At 44.7% G+C, this 21,997-nt stretch overlaps 1 protein-coding gene across 1 annotated transcript in view; it reads left to right on the top strand.

Moving 5' to 3' along the window:
* Positions 1-21,997, top strand: part of IGF1R (insulin like growth factor 1 receptor) — a 161,931-nt gene that overhangs the window by 94,295 nt on the left and 45,639 nt on the right. Inside the window, exons 3-5 of the mRNA XM_073653332.1 lie at positions 8,817-9,120; positions 11,538-11,680; positions 21,778-21,922. Coding sequence (XP_073509433.1) covers positions 8,817-9,120; positions 11,538-11,680; positions 21,778-21,922 — 592 coding nt within the window. The remainder of the gene's footprint in view (positions 1-8,816; positions 9,121-11,537; positions 11,681-21,777; positions 21,923-21,997) is intronic.

Here is a 21,997-nt window from a genome sequence, read left to right as displayed (position 1 = left end):
TCAGATACTTCAGTGTTAAGCTGCCCTCTTTGTGGCAGGCAAGATGGTTTGCATTGATGCTGGCAGAAGGCTAATCACTAGACAGATTATTTATTTTTATTATATCTAACTTTGATATCCACCTGATAATGGCTTCTCATAAGTTGATAAAAATAATAAAAATGGCAGAAGTGGGTGAACGGGCTGGAGCGTGATGGGCGATCCCGCTAGATCATACATGCAGTGCGTGTTTCTGGTGCAGACAGTGTCTGTGACGTTCGTGTCTGGAGAAAACGCGGCCAGTCATGTGATCTCACTCCAGACTCCAAAACAGTGTCACGTGGTGTCACATTGTGCCCAGGAGCTGCTGTTCCCAGCCTCATCCATTGATGCCCTCGTCTGCACACACTAACAATACTCCATTCATGTAGCTTGTTCCTCTCTCATCCCCACTGTTGTTTTCCTGCGTGCCTTGTCCTTTCCTCAGCCCCCCTTCTCTCATTTTTCTGCAGCATCTGTGGCTCTTTTATCCGTGAGGACAAGGCTTGTAAGGGAATTTCTGTTCTCACCTTGTGAAGTCCTTGAAACGTTTCCATGAGAACCCACTAGTTTCGTAGTTTCCAGTACACAGCCTTCTATCCAGATGTGAAGCTGCGCAATTCCTGCTCTTCACAGGCACATTGGTGTGTGCATTTCTGCACATATTACATGACTGCCCATAGACCAGGCTGCTTAGACACATGTCCTGCCATATAGAATATGCTTGTTCAGGGTTCCAAGGTGTGACATAGAAATGTCCCTATGATGTGATAAAACAATGTGACTTTCTCTGCATGGTTCTATTTTGTATATTTTTCCCTTGCGTTATCTGCAGTAAACGTCTCAAAGCCTCGAGGAATATGCGGTGCGGCCATCATCATTATGGTGCCTTCATAACCATGAAGGCACGATGGTTACACGTTACAGTGATCCCTGCAGAGTTTGACCACACTGCTCTTTCCCTTTTCATTTTTTTTGTCAACTCTTTCACTTTGAAATAATCAGTGTAAATGTTTATTGCTTTTCCCGTCGTCGTTTTTTTTTTAAGTTGGAAAAAAATTTCTGCTTTTTTTTTTTTATTCTTTTGGTACATGCTTGCTTTTAACTTTTGTTCCCTGTATAAACGCTTTAATGCAAAACGCCACTCATATATTTTTCCAAATGTGTGTTCCATTTTTTTTACGGACCCATATACTTGTATAGGTAATTTTGATCCGTGACTCAAATGAAAAATGTACATCTCTGTGGTTTATTTTTTCTTTTCCATACACATGGTCTGCAAAAAAGACTTGTTAACAGCCCCAAAGACTATAATGGGTAAATGCTCTATCTGAAAAACACAGAACACATATACATGTAAAATTCACATTCCAGTGAATATAGGTATGTGTGTATATATATATATATATATATCAATTACATTTTTTTTTGTAGATTGATGTAACCTGAGCTGCCCACCTATAGCCTGTTGTAATAACCGCTTATGCTTGTGGACGGATTTGCAAGGCAACTGAGGATGTGAGATTTCTTGCAGCATCATGAGAATTATTGGCATGGTAATGCTACTTATTTTAGCGACTCCAGCACCATGATGGCTGTTTGTAAGGTTCCCCTAACATATGCATAGAAGAGGTCTGTTGTATTGCTGTTCCCCTGCACAGCACGGTGACCTATGGCTCCAATAGACTGTGATGTATGGATGGGTATATAAAAAATAAATCCTGGCACTTCCTTACAGTGCAGACATATTAGTAGGTTTCCAGTATAGCTTATACAAAATATATATGTCGACCCCCCCCCCCCCTCCCACCACCAATCCTTCAGGAGGTCGAGCTTTCTCGCAGGGCTGGCAGATGAGTCGGTGTAGATAGTTTGTGGCAGATAACTGGGGAGACCGTGCATTCAGGCTCAGTCTGGATAAATTGCTTTAGGATGCTTTGCTTAACCTACGAGAAGTCAGTCACTTCAGCTTCCCATCAAAAGCCTTGACTGTGTTACAATGACTCCTCTGCAGACGCAGCAGTGAGCGGAGCCCCCCAGTTTTGCTTTACGCTCCCCTAAACATTCGTGTTAGATCTGCCATGTACATAATATAGCTACTGATGTAATATTTGGGCTTTGCACCACGGCTACATGCTAAGCGTTAGCTAATCTGGCATGCTTGCTGCGGTGCTGTGAAATGCTTCTCTTCCCTGGATTTCTTCTCTGCTTGCTGTTGATTTTAATTGACCTCTCAAACATGAAAGCTGGAAGCAACGAGCTTGGGAGAAATGGAACAAGGAAAATGCTTTGCGTTACTCCTCAACTTACCATCGCTCCTGTATATTGCAGGTTTTAATAACTAATGTCCAATAGTCCAGAAAATGCAACCATGCAGCACCAGACCATGTCTAAGCCGTGCAGGTTATCAGCTATCCTCTTATGTTGGCGGTGTCACAGCAGTTTCCATCTTTTGCGCCTTGTATTAGTAATATACTCATCACCCCCAGAAAGTTTGGCCCAAAGTTGCAGGAGGTGTCTAAACAGAGCAAAATAAATATCCATGATGTCTAAGAATATCTGCGGAAAAACTCGCCCTTCTGTCTTTTTTACCGTCATTCAGTTTTTTTTCTGTTGCTGTCTTAGTCAGTCTCTCTGTTTGCTGCCTCAATTGACCCTTAGAGTATGAAATATAGCCCTGAAAACATCTTGAGTCATTGTTTTAACAGGCGGCACACCCTTCCCTATTATTTCTGTACGGCTCCAGTTGCTTTTGTTAACTTGCCAGGTAGAACCTTTTAGGAAATATTTACCAGTCTCTATTACATTTCAAGTAGTTTTCATGAAAGTGGACTTGTCTGCCTTATGCTGCTTTATTCTTCACTTCTAAGGAGTGATGACCCCCAAGCAGCCAAATTCATCTTTTTAGATGGCTGACTGCTAAAGGCTTGTTTGTAGTAGGTGTAAAAATATAATAAATACCTCCAATTAGAAATGTAGTATAGTTCTGATTGGTTTTGTCAGTTACCCCATGTGCAGGGCATTACAGTAGCTTGTATATCCATGGTTACGATCACTAACAACTAATTGTCACTATAGGAGTGGTCATAACCATGGATACCTAAGCTACCGCAATGCCCTGCACATGGGGTAGGTGACATAGTGAATCAGAAGAACTATACACCGAATACACCTTTTAAATATCCCTCTTCCATAAAGCAACCAGAAGAGAGAATTTTTATAGAGCTGACATCTTTCTGAAAATTTCATCATTATGACAACTTCTGGGAAAATTTAGCTGCCATGATGGTTGACCGCCATTACCATTGCTATAGGTCTGATCACCAGTAAGTTCTAACAGAAAATGTCCGGACATCTGTCCATGAGCTGAATCTCCAGAGAACGGCGGTCTTGCAGCAAGACAACGACCCAAAGTGCACAAGTCATTCTACAAAAGAAGTTTTAAAGATAAATTAAGTTTGACTTGACCATTCCAAACCAAAGTCCTGACCATAGTTCTATAGAAATGTTGTGGAAGGACCTGAAGGGATCAGTTCGTGGGAGAATACCCACCAATATAACAGAGGTGAAGCTGTATTGTAGGGAGGATTGGGCTGAGATTCCTCCATCCATGCCAATGTGCAGGTCTAATCCACAATTACCCGAAACGTTTAGCTGCACAAGACGATCACACCAGAGACTGAAAACAAAGGTTCACATATTTTTGTTAATCATGAACATGTGATATTGAATCAGTTTTACTCCTTTAAAAAAGTGACAGTCTAAATTAAATTGAACTAAACCAAACACGAGTCAATAATATTAAAGACGAAGTCTACAATAGTTATGGGGCAAATTTATGCAGAAATATGGAAAATTCTTAAGGGTTCACAAACTTTCAGCACCTCTTTACTTTACATTAGAATTTAACACCTGTAATTCCACGCACGTCGTAAAGAGAGAACGTTTCCAAGATGTATCGCTTACAGAATTACTATACAAGAAGCTAACAACTGCGCCAAAACCGAGCTATGTCAGCGAGGCCCAAGACGTATGCTCTTTCTTAAGCAAAGCTTGTTGATGCATTTCGGGCAACTTGCAAATCTGTGTTGGTTGAACATGTCTCTTTCTGGCTTTGGAAGGATTCCCTGTATCCCATATCCTGGGAGCACAAACCTTTTAGTTCTCTGGGAGTTTGAGGAGACACGTGAAATCCTGTGTCGGGTGACACTGTTACCCTCCCTGTGCAAAACATGCAAGCAGTGATTGTGAAGAGCTTGCCCACTGTGTCAGGCGCACTGACACACGTCTAACACCAGCTAGGCGTGTAATTGCCCAAAACTTGTAACCAACACCAGTTTTCAGAATAACTGCCAAAACCGCAGGGCAGGGGGCCTCTCCCCTCAGATTTTGGCCCTCTCTCTATGCACCAGACAGCTTGAGGTTTGTTCCTGTGAGACACAGACCTGCCTTGTTAGGAAATCCATCCACGCTGTTCAGGCAGCGTACAATGCCTCAAATAGCTCTGTGTACAGTAAGCAGGAGTGGAAATAGGCCATAAGCACAGTCAGGATGAGGTATAAATATAGCGTATTCTGCTCCCTCGATTCCTCACTTCTTAGTCATAGAAGGGCAGTGGGATTTTACGCTTATAAGGTATATACAAACAGGAACGGATGCTCCTTACAAGTTTCTCTTCCACACAAGTGGCAGATGAATCTGAAGGCATTGTTTGGTGGAAATGTGTTAGATGCTTTGTGTGATTGACATTCCAATAATGATGATCTTTTCATAGAGGTATGTAAGAGGCCATGGGCGGTCGGACTATTGGCTGTCCTCCTGTTATGTGTGAGGAAAAAAAAAAAAAGTTCTACTTGCAAATTATACTGCTGTCACCGGAGTCTGCTGACAATCCATTGTCTCGTCTGACGGGCAAGGCTGCTGGGACATCGGCTATGCCCGGCAGTCTCTTATGGCCCTAGCTTGTAGTACTATACATGTGGCTCTTAAAAGATCTACCACCGTCTTACGTTTCCTATTGATGAAACCACTTACCAAAATGCCGCCTCCTATCCAATGAGTGTTTAAAGGGGGTCTGTCAGTGTCCGTAGGCTCACCTGTTAAAATCTATGGGCCAGACACTGATCTATAGGGGGATCTGCCTCTAGAGCTTATTGTAAATAAATGGGGGCAATCCCACCAAGGAGAACATCTGCAAGGAGTTTGTATGTTCTCCCTGTGTTTGTGTGGGTTTCCTCTGGGTTCCCACACTCTAAAGACATCCTAATAAGGAATCTAGATTGTGAGCCCCAATGGGGACAGTGAAGTTGTCTGTAAAGCGTTGCAGAATATGATGGTGCTATATAAGCAAAAATAAAATGATAAATGATGAGAATTATTACATATATATTTTGGTAGTGATCAAATGATTAATAATTCGTATTGGGTTAGATTTGTCATCTGGTTGATATCCCATTTTCTCCATCAATAAATCGCGCTGTGTAAATGTTTCCTAAAATCTCCTGCTTTCTATTTCTGTACAAGGACACGACATGTCTTTGTTGTGTGTCATTATAAATCTTCGCCCAGTGCATTGTATGTCCATTGATGTGTCCGTGTCAGCCACGTGGTGGAACAGAGCTGCTCTGTGCAAGATGCCAGTGAGGGGCACGGGGCCTGCGCTCCGGATATTAATGTCAATTATGTCCAAGACAGCCGCTCGGTCCTGGAAAAATCGTCCGTTTTGTATCAGAAAAGTCCTACCTTATTTTCCAGTGAATTCTTCCACGCCATCGCCACAGTGTGTACAAGCTGTAGAGAACAAATCAGAAATGAACCTATCAGATGGTTGTGAACAGTTCTGACTTTATTTCATCAGATTCAGGCTGCCCGAGCCACAGGCCACATAAAATCCTGAGTGCCACAATACACACATCTGTTTCGAAAACGTACTGGGGATGGGTAGAAGTGTCCAAAGCTTTCCCCTCTGGGGTCTTGGCTTGATTTGTTTAACACAGTGGTTCTCAGCTCCAGTCCTCAAGGCCCACTAACAGATCATGTTTTCAGCATTTCATTAGTGTTACACCGGACCTGTGCATTACTAAGGAAATCCTGAAAGCATGATGTGTTGGAGGGCCTTGAGGACTGGAGCTGAGAACCACTGGGTTAACAGATTTATTCTTCTATACACATAGTCTTGTCATTGAAGCAGAGTTGAAAATCCGATGTGTGAACATACCCTTATCGTCATAGTTTTCCTGTTTTAGCTGTGACTTTGTGGATGCAGGAACTTTTCTTCATGTTATCACCCCCTTTGAATGCAGGTGCCCAACAATGTAAATTGCTGGGTGCACTTAGTCTATTTTCTGAAAATATATACTTCGGTTTTTAGTTTACGTTTTGTCAAAAATGTGAAAATGGTCTTGACTGCAAGAAGGATAAACCTGAAGAACGTTCTTAAGCCACTATAAGACCTGACCCTCTGTGGTTCTTCAGAATAAAGCCGATCACCACTGAGTTGTTTGCTGACTTGCCTTTTGCTTCAGTACAAGCACATGGGATCCAGGTGTTATGGCTATGGATGCCATAGACTTCTCATGTAGACATTCGCAGGGGTCAGGGCTTCTTGAGATCTCAGTAATTGTTGGTTCATAGTGAGCTGGTGTTGAGCGGTGCCTGTACACCTGTCCTCTGTTCTCCGTGTTCCTGCCGGTACCATGTACACACACAGTTTGGGCCCAGCAGTGATTCAGACTTGTGTTCTCATCTGTCCTTCATTAGGTATGATTACTTTTGCTTACAGGAAGTATGTGATTCAGCGGTCATGCAAACCATGTGTTCAATAGTAGATCTGTGTTAATCTGTAGATTTTCCATTCCTGCTGCTTAGTGAACATATGCTTGTGGGACTCAAGTTAAAAAGCGATTACACTGCTGAAGTTTTGCAGTTGTATAGGTAAGGCTGTGTGCTCATCTGTATCCGCAGCTCAGGAGCCTTTGTCTCAGACTTTAGACTTGCGGACCTCATGGATGGACTCCAAAAAATAGCTATGCAATATCCAGTCTTTTGGCTAGTAACTTTAAAGCCACTATAAGACTAATAGTCTGGTGACTTACTTTAGAAATGTCAAAGACATGGTGACAAGTGTGGGCACTGCCTGGGAGTATTGCTTATTTTTAGGGCATGACCCCTACTAAAGTAGAACTGATGCTCACATATGGCTTTATTTGAGGACAGATTATCTTCGTGGTGAAGGGATGATTTTTGGAGTATTTTTTTTTAAATGAATACATGTAGCAACTGTTCCGCTTCTCATGCTTCATAACTTCCCTTTTATTCTTTGTGAGTGGACCATTCCTCCTTGTCAGCATTCTGCCAGCACTATAGATGCTGGAACCTCTCTTGTCTCACTTGCAAATATGCATTGCTCCTGCCATTGTCCAGTGATTTGCATTTCTTGGACTGAAAGCCTGCCTCTGTTATGCCTGTATACAATTTGTCAGACAGGGGAGCAGGAGCAGCGAGAGACCACCCACACTTCTACAATCTGTCTCTCTCTGCTGCTAGACTTATTACACTTTACAAAAAGACAGCAAGTTAGATAGCAGGGACACACCTAGTGGTTGGCACTGCAGTGTGTTTTGGGGTGAATAAAGTACTTGGCACTGATGGGCAATGTGATAAGAATATTGAAACAGTGACCATTTATGGGTGAATGATGCATTTCAGAATAAAGTTTTTGATGTTTTTCCTTGTGTACACACACACACACACACACACACACACACACACACACACACACACACACACACACACACACACACACACACACACACACACACACACACACATTCTCCAAACTTTACATTTCGATGACCTTGCGAAGGAGTTTTTGTACTCTTCACCCATAATGTGTATAAGTGTGCAATATATCTTTACTATCAGACTACATGGTATGAAATGAAAGTGCTGATATCATATGCAGGCCAGACTTGGCACACATTTGTGTGGTGTAGCTAGGGCTAGCGAATACTGTATCTCAGCCTTTCATTGACAGTGTACGTCAGGATTTCCTGAAATATATCTATAATTCAATGCAGACAGATGCATGAGCTATATTGTTCCACTCTAAATAACAAATAAATAAGTATACATACATACATATACACACACACACACACACACACACACACACACACACACACACACACACACACACACACACTTGTAAGGGTTAACTGGTTTGAGCAGGAGCTATCTGCACAATATGCCCAACAGACTTGCCCAATCTGTTTTTAATCTACCAGTACATTAAAATGTAACCCTGATGGTCTAAGTTCATGTTTGTGACGACAATTGCCATAAAGGGGTTGTCCAGACTTGGGATGAAATCCTCACAGCGTACACACCGCACGCTGTCTGGATTCTCTGGTGCCGACACTGAGTGGGCGCTCACTACCGCAAGTGTGCGATTTGCATACTTCTGACTAGACGTGCGCTACCTCACTCAGACAGGTGAAGCGAGGCCGAGCGTCTATATTCACCATGTGACTGCATATATGCCAATCGCATACATGTGGTCACCTGTCTGTCCACTCTTGCTGCCTGCAACGGAGAATCCTGACAGCGTGCGGTGCGCGTGCTGTCAGGAATCAGAAGTCTGCAGTCACATAGTGCAGACTTTCATCCCACACCTGGACAGCTCCTTTAAGTTATACTCTTATGTGACCAAAATGTTTAAACAAAAAAAAAAAAAGAGTTTAAAGGGAAAAAATGTGCAGGTCCCTCACTGATTTATTCTCTTGATCTTGTCTTTGCAGTGTGCCCCAGCGAGTGCGGGAAGCTAGCGTGCTCAGACCAGAATGAGTGCTGCCATCCAGAATGCCTGGGAAGCTGCATCGCTCCGAACAACGACAGTGCTTGTGTGGCCTGCCAACACTTCTACTATGAGGGCCGATGTGTCCCTAGCTGTCCTGAGAACACCTACAGCTTCGAGGGATGGCGCTGTATCACCATGGAAGACTGTGCCAATGTGCACACCTTGTATACTGGAGCCCATCCCTTTATCATCCACAACGGGGAATGTATAGATGAGTGTCCATCCGGCTACATTATTAATGGAAGGTAACCAGAAATCGCCTCCACTGAAATGCATCTCTGGTGTCTTATTTTGGGGCCTTGACAAATGAGATTGGATTTATCTTTGTTTTATATCTGTTAGCTACTTTATATTATTATTGTTACTATTTAAAAGTCTCATGTTCAACTAATCGTAGATCTGACCACTCGTTCACCTTTATCATAAAACTGGTGTACCACTGTGAATTGAATAGGTTGGACTGTATCATCTAAATCAGTGGTGGGCAATTAATTTTCTCAAGGGGCCACAAGAGAGACGTGACTGTTATGGAGGGCCTAACCAATAGGCTGAAATTAATTCTGCTCAATATTAATATTAACATATTAATTATTATTAATATTGAGCAGAATTAAGTATGCGGACATCCCCCTATATACTGTAAGAGCCCACAAGCTCCCTATGTTTCCCAAGGATGCAGTTAGCGGTGCCAGCGGGTGGGGGAGGGCAGAGTGTGCCCCGTGGGCCACTGTTTGAGCCCTTTAGCTGTCTCAGGTCTAATCTAAGTAGATGAGTAGTACAAATAGCCCTCACGTCCTAGGTTTGTCTAGGATGGGGATAGTTTTGCAGACAGCTGTTTTTGTTATTTATTTCATCCTATTCGCTGACAGTAAGCAGAGCTAACAGAGGGAAAGCTGCCCTGCATGATGAATAAGCTTTTATTACAGGAAGCCAATGGACCATCATACGGCTCAAGGAAGAAGAATACAAACAGAAATCTGTTTGCTTGTATGCCTGGTTATGGATATAATTGTTCTTAAAGGGAATCTGAAAGTAGGTTTTTGTTATGTAATCTGAAGACAGCAGGAGATAGAGGCTGAGATGCAGAATTCAGGGATGTGTCACTTGTCAGTGCGTACGGTTTACGAACGGTGAAGGATTTATCACTAAGATTAACATTGCTGGACTACACTGGTCCGGCAACGCCCCCTCATGTGATAAGCACATCACTGTCTATGGACATTGTACACACACAGCCTGGTGGAGGCGGGGCTAGCTGTGTTGTGGGCGGGGTTAACTTTCTCAGCTCTGCTTCATTCTAAAGCTAAAAGCTGTGATTATGTCAGAACGGCTGCACCCAGTAATCTAAGTGATACATTGTTGGATTCAGGGTCTCCTGGCCTACATCATGCTGCTCTCAGATGACGTAGTGAAAACCTGTTGACAGATTCCCTTTTAAACCGAAAAAGAAAATTTTTTCAAATTTATTTATTTTTAATTGTGGTAGTCTATGCAGAGGAATCTGGTAACAGCATACCACGTAGTGTAGTTTTTCAAAATAGGAGCCCATGTGTGACTTTAAGGGGGTGTCCACTACTTGGACTACTCCGTTTCAATCCGCATGTTTGCACCGTTAAAATAACACTTCTGCTCTCCTCTGGTGCCAGCACTGGATCTCCAAGGGCTTGCATGAGATTATGTAACGTGAGCCATGTTCCCAATAATCGCTGGCCTCACCCTCCTCATCTTCGGACGTATAAGACATCGAAATGAAGTGAGCAGCCAGCTGCAGCTTTTGCTTCCTCTTGATGTCTGATTCTTCCGTAGGAGGGGAGATTGGAGCCAGCGCCGATTGGGTGCAGGGCTCACTTGACATAATCTCGCTCGAGCCCTGGAAGAAACATTACTGCACCGGAGGCGAATATAAGTGTTACTTTACTGATGCAAACCTGCAGATTGATCCACTGAATGCCTGTGCAGTGGTATAAATGTCAAAAGTATCTGTCATATATGGAGACATCCTCTCCATGTATCTACGATGTTCAGTAGAAGGGCAATGTGAATGTAAGGAAAAACAGAGGAGTATAAAACCTTTAACAAGCCCTTTCCTATAGAGTTGTTATTTATATAGCACCATTGATTCCATTTGCCGTCCGGTGCATCCATTTATCAGGTTTCCATAGACTTTTGTGGGAAGACCGTGCGTACTCCTCTACTCCACCGGGAAATAACAGGAGTTGTGGCAGTAATGCCAATGGGATCTGTTAGTAACCGATGTTCTTGTATTAAAAATGGATCAGTCATTTAGCTATCAAAAGCATGGACATTGATCTGGACAGAGCCCTAAATGGGCTTTTACTTGTATAATAGGACTGACAAGGGTGTTTTTTTTTTCTTCTGTGTATAGCACCCTCCTTCTCATTGGGTTGTGTATGGCATTGCGGTTTATTCCCATTTATGTGAATGTGGTCAGGCAGAATCGGACACAGCCCCATGGAACAAGCCTAGCGAGGTTTCTTAAAAATGTAAAATGAGCAGCCGCCCCCATCTAGCAGTCATTAGAGACCTGAGGAATATGCATGTGTCACAGTACTCTGCGCAGGTTCCCCATTTAGTTAGTGAGGAATGGTTTCATTGTGGGGTTGTGTGACTTGCGTTAGTAAAGCGTGTCCTTCTCCTCCAGCATGTTCTGCAGTCCCTGTGATGGGCTGTGTCCGAAAATCTGCTACTCCGAGGAGAAAACCATCGACTCTGTCACGTCCGCTCAGACGTTGGAAGGGTGCACCGTGCTGAAAGGCAACCTGCTGATCAACATCCGCAAGGGCCGTGAGTATCCCAGCCTTGTGGCTTCATTTAACCCCTTGCCTTTGCAGTCCATCTTCATTTTCATGCTTTTCTCTCCCTTTTCTTCTTCCAGGAGCCATAGCTTGTTGTTTTTTTTTGTTTTAGTTTTACCATACAATGTACGGAATAACAAGGACTTTTTTTTTTTTTTTTTTTTTTTTTTTTTAGTGGGATGAATTTGTGAAGAAGAAAAATTTAATTCTGCCTTTATTTATTGGGTTTTGTATTTAAGGGAGTCGGTCAGCAGTTTTACTACCACAAACCAAACACACCTGTTAGGTCTCTGGAATACTGTTTTTGAAACAGTCCTTAGTCTCGCTTTTTTATTTATTTATTTTTTTTATATCCTAAAGTAATCCTCTATTCACTTTTATGCTATTGAGCCACAAGTGCAGGGGGCTTGTCCCTGTGTACTTAATAGCTCCCCGTCTTATTTCCAATGTTCCCCGCCTACCACCGTCCTTTACTCCCTGATTGACAGATTACTGTTGTCTCCGTGACCTGCCTTCCCACCGGATATCTTGCCCTGGCGCCATCACTTCTGGTGGGGGTGCTTGCTCAGTAAGGCTGCGTGCCCACGTTGCGTATTACAAGCGTATATGCTGCGGAATTTCCGCAGCGTAAACGCTTGTAAAACGCATGTATATCCGCACCCCATGGTCCCCAATGGCATTCCGCAATGTCAATGCCCATGCTGCGGATTTTTCCGCAGCGTATATGCTGCGGTCAAAAATCCGCAGCATGTTCATTAATTTTGCGGAAACGCAGCGGAATCAATGTGCGGATGGTACCCAAGTCTGGAGGAGAGGAGACTCTCCTCCAGACCTGGGTACCAAAGAACCTGTAAAAAAAAGAATAAAATAAAGTTTATACTTATCTTCTGATGTTTTCCCTCCGTCGCGCTGTTGTGTGAAGGACCTGCCACGTCATTGAGTCATGTGACCCATCACATGACTCAATGACTTCACTGCAGGTTCTGCACACAACAGCATGAGCCGCTCAAGACTCCGGACGGTGCAGAGAATGCATCGGAAGGTGAGTATAAACTTTATTTTTTTTATTTTTTACCATTCTGATTCTTTTTTTTTTTTTTAACTATTACTTGGTCACACTATATAAATCCATGCCGGTTGCATGGATTTATATAGTGTGAACAAGTTGTCAAGCACTTTTCCAAGTGATGCTTAAATCACTTAGAGAAGTGCTTGATAACCCGCATGCGGAAATGCATGCAAAGACGCCTCACAAACGCTTCTACCTGGCGGTAAAACCGCATGTAAAATCTGAATGCGATTTTCCCGCCAGGGAGAAGCATAAAAAATATGCTTCAGTTCCGCAACGTGGGCACATAGCCTAAAGATCTGATGACGCAGTGAGATCAGGACTATGGATCTTCGCATGCACCACCTTCTCTGACCGGCTGTAATGCACACGCCCGGGCTGAGCGGCGTGTGCGTGTGATTGTAGTGATTCCACTGGACCGTGCCGGAGAGTGAATGCCTGGAGGGGCGTAACTAGGTATTCACCCGATCCGACCAGGGTCGCACGACGGCATACGACGCCAGTGCACCAAGGAGGAACCGAGCAGAGGGACCAGGTGCTACTCCAGGACAGACCCCGGACACGTCTGTTGACCCACACAGGGGAATACAGGAACAGACTGGTAGGCTGGCACACAGACTGGTGGGTATAGACAGGCACGACTGGTATGCAGGCAGGCACGACTGGTATGCAGGCAGGCGGGTATGCAGGCCGGAGGGTACAGGCAAGCACAGCTAGAGTGCAGACAGGGAGGCACTAGCAGGTAGGAACACAGGCGAGATAGGACCCAGTACACACTGGGACTCAGGAACAATACAGGCAGAGGGGTACAGGCAAGCACAGCTAGAGTGCAGACAGGGAGGCACTAGCAGGTAGGGACACTGGCGGGATAGGACCCAGTACACACTGGGACTCAGGAACAGAACCACAGATGTGGCGGACAAACACAGCAGAGTGAGGCCGCCCAGAGAGGTGAGCGAGAACAGGGCAGGACAAGACCGCCTGGAGCGGTGAGCAAGAGTAGAGCAGGACAAGGCCGCCAGGAGCGGTGAGCAAAGGATCAGAGCTGAGCGAGACTGCCGGAGCAGTGAGCAAGAGTAAAGCAGGACGAGACCGCCTGGAGCGGTGAGCAAGAGTGGAGCAAGACTGCCGGAGCAGTGAGCAAAAGGATAAGAGCGGAGCGAGACTGCCGGAGCAGTGAGCAAAAGGGTCAGAGCGGAGCAAGGCTGCCGGAGCAGCGAGCAAAGGAGTCAGAGCAGGCTAGAACCGCCGGAGCGGTGAGCAAAGGAGTCAGAGCAGGCTAGAACCGCCGGAGCGGTGAGCAATGGAGTCAGAGCAGGCTAGAACCGCCGGAGCGGTGAGCAAAGGAGTCAGAGCAGGCTAGAACCGCCGGAGCGGTGAGCAAAGGAGTAAGAGCAGGCTAGAACCGCCGGAGCGGTGAGCAAGGGAGTCAGAGCTGGCAAGGCTGAGCAGGGGGGACAGGGCTCTGTTCACACGGAACAGACAGGAAGGGAAAGGCAGAGCCAGATACTCACAGAGTACTTGCAGAGAAGTAGCGAGTGGACCACAAACTCACAAACGGGAGTACAGAGACAACAAGCAGGAGTTAGGTACGAGTTCAGACTCTGCAGAAAAAGGAAGGGAACGGACATAGAGGCAAAACAGGTAAAGGATAGGAGAGAGTTCAGACTGGAACTGAGTGTACGGAGGAGACCGACACTGCAGCGGAATACAGGAGCGGGTCTGGGAATACGGCCCCCAGAGAGGCAGGACGAACAGGCAAGGAGCGTGTTCAGACAGGACAGACAAGATACAGGAGCGGGTCTAGGTAATCGGCCCCTAGAAGGCGGGAGGAACAGGCTAGGAGCGTGTTCAGACAGGTCAGACAAGATACAGGAACGGGTCTAGGTAATCGGCCCCTAGAAGGCAGGAGGAACAGGCTAGGAGCGTGTTCAGACAGGCCTGGAAATACAGCCTCCAGGATAGGCAGACAAGAGAACACAGAACGGGACCTGGCACCTTCAGAGTGCAAGCACACACTGAATGAAACACTATGCTCAGGCAGGGAATGATTGGAGCTGCTGAGCTATATACCAGGTGACAGACAGCAATAGGCTGAGGACGCACAAGGGGTGTGACCCACAGCAGGTACAAAAAGCAGGAAGTGATCGGGCGCCGCCCTTAAGCAGCAGAAACAGACACAAACAGACAGCATGGAGGGAAGCCAGAGAGACATTCTGGACAGGAGATCAAGTGCGCGCTCTTGCACAGTGGGAGATGGACCACTATGCAAGGACGCCGCCAGGTATGTTACACCGGCGCAGGGAGTGACTGCACCTGTCAATGAGGGAGCAAAGGGCGGCATGAAAATGGAATAGAAAATTACTTTATAACGCAAAGAAGGAATCTGGATTACAGTGACTTAAAGAAGGTGGTCCACTACAATGTACAATTTGCCCATTGATTCTAAACCTTCTAAATAAGTATTTTTGTAAATACCTTATGTTGCCATATGTGGCTGTGAGCGGCGCCAATGCTGATCACTCAGCCCCAGCAGCAGCCGCGTCAACTTCCGGACTTGGTTGCACCCCCCCCCCCCCCCCTCCGAGTGACTGGGCTGTGGGCAAGGTTTCACCGCACATCATAGCCCATTATCCAGCGCATGCTTTCCCGCTCTCCTCTGCCTTCATTAGCTGCATGCGCATGCTGGATACTGGGCTGTGACTTGCTGTGAAACGCCACCCACAGCCCGGTCACTCACGCCTGGATGACTCCAGGAAATCCAGAAGTTGACGCGACATCAGCGGATATCAGGGGCAGCTGCAGCCAGGGTCACGAGATGTGGACTGAGCGAGCAGCGATGGCGCCACTCACAGGCACATATGGAAGCTGGAGGTATTTACAAAAATACTTAGTTAAAAGGCGTAAATCGATGAGGGCTTTATACAATGTAGTGGACCACCTCTTTAACATGGATGTGTTTGGTTTGTGGTAGTAAAACCAACTGACACAGGTTCCCTTTCAAGTATTCATTGTATGGTAGAATGACTTGGAAACGGGATTCTCCAGGTCAGTACTACTACAGTGGTTCCGTGCATAGTGATATTTTTTTTGCTTTTTTTCTAATAATATTTAACAATTATTTTTTATTTAACTAAAAAAATTATGATGAAGCAACGCACCGATGAAAATTGTTATCCTCTTAATATGTTGCAATCCTCATATTATACAGCATTGTGTACTTACTATTGCTCATTTTTCTGCTCTACCCATTCTGTTTTCCATTAAGTCTGTGATATCATGTGATTAAACACAGACTAGCTGAATCCTTCTAAGCTCTATGTAGAAACAGGAGGTCAACTTTCCCTGCATGATTTATGAGTCACTGCCAAAGCCAATGGCAGGTGGAGGAGGGAGCAGCTGGATTAGAAGTTGGGAGGAGAATGATTTCTGCAGGGACTAGAGACTTCAGGTTTCTACATGGAGAACACACGAGAAGAATTAGCTGAGTAGAAAGGTAAAATGAGCAATTGTAAGTGCACAGTGCTTTATAATATGATGATTGCAATATATTAAGAGGATAAAAGCTTTGATGGGAGTGCTTGTTTAAGAGCCAAAACATTAACATCTCAGTGCAAAATGACGTACATGTATGCTGGGGTTCTGACCATGTCCTATTTGTGGAGGGGACTCAGGAGTTGTAACATACCTGGCATCTGTCTGACAGCAGCAGTTGAACCTGAGCAATTGACCATTTCGATGCTGCAGTCATATAAAATATAAAAAATTGATTCCCTTTTTATTCCCCCATTGAAAGTGAATAAAAAAATAAATATTACGTATTGTTAAAGTCCAAGCTTTCAAAATATAAAATTGATTAACCCATTCAGTAAAAAGAAGAAAAAATGTAAGCTCCAGAACTGTTTTTTTTTTTCCGTTGCTACACCTGCCTATAATATACAATGAAAAATTATGTATGTATATATTTAGCTCGATCTCTGTATGACTTTTACTGTATGAGTCAATTTTATTTTTGGAAAGATCAGACTTTTATGATTCCTAATGTGTTTGTTTCATTTCTGTATTTTTAATGGGGGAAGAAAGCTGTGAATCAAATTTTTATAATTTTTTTTTCCTTTGCCACGGCATCCAAATGGTTAATAGCTGATCTCCGGCCGCTGCTGTTAGTCAGATGCCAGCTATGTAACCCAGCCGGCATATACAGTCATGGCCAAAATTATTGAGAATGAGACAAATAGTAATTTTTCCAAAGTTTACTGCTTCATTTTTTGTAATGGCAATTTGCATATACTCCTGAATGTCAAAGAGTGATCAGCTTAACAGCAATTACTGTACTTGCAAAGTCAATATTTGCCCAGAAAATGAACTTTAACCCCCAAAACACATTTCAACATCATTGCAGTCCTGCCTTAAAAGGAGCATCTAACATCGTTTTAGTGATTGATCCATTAACACAGGTGTGGGTGTTGATGAGGACAGGGCTGGCGATCAATCAGTCATGATTAAGTAAGAATGACATCACTGGACACTTTAAAAGGAGGCTGGTTCTTGGTATCATTGTTTCTCTTCAGTTAACCATGGTTATCTCTAAAGAAACACGTGCAGCCATCATTGCACTGCACAAAAATGGCCTAACAGGGAAGAGTATCGCAGCTACAAAGATTGCACCTCAGTCAACAATCTATCGCATCATCAAGAACTTCAAGGAGAGAGCTTCCATTGTTGTAAAAAAGGCTCCAGGGCGCCCAAGAAAGACCAGCAAGCGCCAGGACCGTATCTTAAAACTGTTTCAGCTGTGGGATCGGACTACCAGCAGTGCCGAGCTTGCTCTGGAATGGCAGCTGGCTGGTGTGAGTGCTTCTGCACGCACTGTGAGGCGGAGACTCTTTGAGCAAGGGCTGGTTTCAAGGAGGGCAGCAAAAAAGCCACTTCTCTCCAGAAAAAACATCAGGGACTGACTGATATTCTGCAAAAGGTACAGGGAGTGGACTGCTGAGGACTGGGGCAAAGTCATTTTCTCTGATGGATCCCCTTTTCGATTGTTTGGGACATCTGGAAAACAGCTTATTCGGAGAAGAAGAGGTGAGCGCTACCACCAGTCTTGTCTCATGCCAACTGTAAAGCATCCTGAAACCATTCATGTGTGGGGTTGCTTCTCAGCCAAGGGAATCGGCTCACTCACAGTCTTGCCTAAAAACACAGCCATGAATAAAGAATGGTACCAGAATGTCCTTCAAGAGCAACTTCTCCCAACCGTCCAAGAGCAGTTTGTGGCCCAACAATGCCTTTTCCAGCATGATGGAGCACCTTGCCATAAAGCAAAGATGATAACTAAATGGCTCATGGAACAAAACATAGAGATTTTGGGTCCATGGCCTGGAAACTCCCCAGATCTTAATCCCATTGAGAACTTGCGGTCAATCATCAAGAGACGGGTGGACAAACAAAAACCAACAAATTCTGGCAAAATGCAAGCATTGATTATGCAAGAATGGACTGCTATCAGTCAGGATTTGGTCCAAAAGTGGATTGAGAGCATGCCAGGGAGAATTACAGAGGTCTTGAAGAAGAAGGGGCAACACTGCAAATATTGACTTGCTGCATTAACTCATTCTAACTGTCAATATAACCTATTGGTACTCATAATATGATTGCAATTATATTTCTGTATGTGATATAAACATCAGACAAACACTAATAAAAACCAGAGGCCAGCAGATCATGTGAAAATATAATTTTGGTGTCATTCTCAAAACTTTTCGTCATGACTGTACTGTGTGTGGCGAGAGCTCGGCTCCGGAGTCCCTTCATTTGTGTCCATTGCCATCTCTTAGATCAGAAAAAAATAGATGTTACTCCTCCATGCCAGTTTAGCATAGGTCTGAGTGTTTGCAGCAGTATTCCCTTCGGTGATGGGTCTCCTTTGCTATCCTACTTGCCCCAGGTGTTCACCACACTGGTGGTGACGTCTTCGGGGACCCGCGCTCTGTCACCCTACGAGAGCGGTGCACTTGCTTGGTGTCGGTGTTTACATGTGGTTAACAGGGCTCCGTCCCAGGTGGCAGCTGCAATGTGCTGGCTGTGACATACAGAATAACAAAGCCGTAGGATCTCACACCTGCGGGAACAGCTAGTGTCCAGTGATGACTTTGGATCCTGTCCTGCTGCCCTCCCCAGCACAGCTGTGCGCCAGCTCCGCGTCCGCACGATAATCTCCTCATGCTGGCCGTGCGGATACGGCAGCCCCCCGTCACTGCTCCTAATGAACCTAGGACCACTTCCATTCAAGAGACTTCAGATTCCTGCTCAGAAGCCCCATCCGATCTGTGTTTCACATCCGTGTTCTATACGTGGTGTTAATAGATAGAAGATGTACCCTTTATAGTCTATGGTCATGTTCACACTATTTATTTATTTTTTTGTCAACGGATTGTCTGAAAATTTAAAAAACTAAAAATGGAGACATGTCCATACTCGGTCTGATTTTGTGTAAAAGCATGCCCATTCAAGTGAGTATGCAAGTAAGAAAAAAAAAAATGTATACCATCTGTGTGTCATCCGAGTGCATTAACTAAGCAGTATTTTTTTTTACTGTTTAATGAGGAGAAACTTGGAAAAGTTTTGCATGCGAGATAAGTGGATACTACAAAGATGGTAAAAAACACACCTTGACCAAAAATGGATGGAAATTGGATGTAGCACAGCGATATGACGTCTGTTATTTTTTTTCTTCTTGATACTTTGTATGTGAAGTTCGTATAGGACACGCTACCATTTCATTCCACTATCAGGGCAGCAACAAAGTGTTGCCATAAGTGGGAACATCAACAGATGTTTTCTATTTGGTGGACATTGCTAATAGTCTATAAAACAAAGGCCGTCTTGTTCCTGCACCTTTATCGCACCTCATTACACCAGTTACCTTTTGGCTGAAAGTCAGCCTGTTATTTGGCCGCCTGTATCTTTGTGTTCGGTACAGAGCATCAGAATACAGACGTAGTATTAGCAGATGTGAGATTCAGAGGGGAGCGCTGATAACTTGTGCACCCAGTAATGCTGCTGGTGCCAAGAAAGCTTGCTGAAAGCTCAGGACTTGTTACTGGCATCCATGTGGAGTATTCTTGGAAACCTCGGCGGATACATGAAATAGTTATGAATGGGAGCTTAAAAGCATCCTACTCCAGGACCGTACCTGTCAGTTCTCTGACACTGGTCTGGCACACCATGAATCCCACACTCATTTCTCCACATGTATTTCTGATTTTAAGGAATTAGAAGCTGTGCCTAGATGAACTTTTAGGAGCGAGAACTTCTGCTTGTATCATCCCTTTCTGCGTGTATCATTAGCCTTCATTTAATAAGAAGAGCTCCTTAGTAAAGGTTTCTTCCAGTTTGTCATATTCTTCAGTCTTGTAGCATGTCCCAGAGTATATACATATTTCCAGTATGTGTTAATGTTCGTGTTCGATATCATAGAAAGACCTGTTAGGTTTCCACCAAAACAGTTTGCGTCCATACATAAAGTACATTAAAGCAGTTATCTCATTACTTTTATGGCATATCCAAAAAATGTCTAGTAGATTGAGGTCCCATCTCTTGAGACTTGCACCTCTCTCCAGGAAAGGGGTCACTTGATCCTGTGAATGATGGAGAGGTGTTCACCATTCACTTCGCTTCTGTTAGATTCTCTAAAACTACAAAGAAAGTGTACTTTACAGAAACGTGATGTGGATATGTATTTTTTAGTTTCTTTGTTTGATGTTTAAAGAGACTGTCACCAGGTTTACAGCAGCATAATGTAGAGACAGAGACCCAGATTCCAATGATGTATCACTTTCTAAGCTTAATTACCATTTTTTTCGGACCATACAACGCACTTTTCCCCCCCCAAATTTGGGAGGAAAATTGGGGGTGCGTCTTGTGGTCCGAACGTAAGTTACCGGTGGTGCGGTGGGGGTGGAGCGGGATCGCAGGGCTCTCCGTTCCCTCCCTCCATCAGGAAGGCAGCAGCAGAAGGGGAGAGGCCGGCCGGTATGTGGCTGGGACCTGGTCGGGTACCGGGGCTGGTGTCTGGCTGTGAGGTAGAGCTGCGTGAGCGGCTTTCCGGTGGCCGCGACCATGTTCCTGAAACTGTGATCTACAGGAAAATGGCTGCCGGAGCCAGCGCATGCACTCTGCTACGCCGCCGGCCATTTTCCTGTAGATCACGGCTTCAGGAAGATGACTGCGGCCACCCGCATGCCGCTCACAGCAAGACACCGGCCCCCTGTGCCAGGCCCCAGCCATTAGCCAGACACTGGCCCCGCAGCATATCACCTGTTCTGCTGCAGGCGCCGGGTTCCTGAGGGAGGGAATGAAGGGCCCTGCGATCCTGCGTCACCACCACAGCAACTCCCCGCTGCTGGAGCACCGGCTTCTCGCATCCAAGGTCCGCAGCATTCCTCCACTTCCATCGGCTTCCTGAATGTCCCTGCCTCCTGTGACCCCCGCTCCACCCCCCCAGTTAAGATACCTATTCAGACTATAAGACGGACCCCGATCTTATAAAAAATATTTTTTTCATATTTTCTACCCCAATATTTGGGGTGTGTCTTATAGCCCGAAAAATACGGTACCAGCTGAAAAAACAGTGATTTTATCATAAGTGGAGAAAGATCACTGAGAGGACTAGCAAATCTGCAGCAATAAAGTTGTCCATATTCATGAGCCCCAGCTATCCTTACATTCCCCCACTGTTTGTTTGGTAGCTTTTTTTTTTATACAGAAAGCTGTGAATCAATACCATGGGTGGCTGACAGAGCTCATAATTGAGAAGAATAGCAGAGCTGCAGCAGCTAAAACTGATTTTAACAAGAGCATAGCAAGCAGTCCAGTAAGTGACACATTGCAGGAATCGGGGTCTCTGCACCTACATCATTATGCTTTAAAATGGGGAAGCAAAATCCCGATGACATATTCCCCTTTATAGACTGAGAAGCCATATATTCCTGTTAATGTCTGTCTATGCTTGATTTTAGAAAATATTGCTGCAGAGCTGGAGAATTTCTTGGGCCTGATCGAGACTGTGACTGGATATGTGAAAATCCGCCACTCCCACGCATTGGTGTCGCTCTCTTTTTTGAAAAGCCTACGTTATATCAATGGAGAGAACCAGACAGATGGGTGAGTGAGCCTTTCTTTTGAGAAACCTGTTGAGTGCACTTCTTCAAGCTGTTAGAGGATAGTAAAACCTTCCCG

This window comes from Phyllobates terribilis, unplaced genomic scaffold, assembly GCF_046119375.1.
Source record: "Phyllobates terribilis strain yellow unplaced genomic scaffold, ASM4611937v1 Scaffold_11__3_contigs__length_659146591, whole genome shotgun sequence".
NCBI lineage: Eukaryota > Metazoa > Chordata > Amphibia > Anura > Dendrobatidae > Phyllobates > Phyllobates terribilis.
This window is presented reverse-complemented; position numbering and strand designations above follow the sequence as displayed.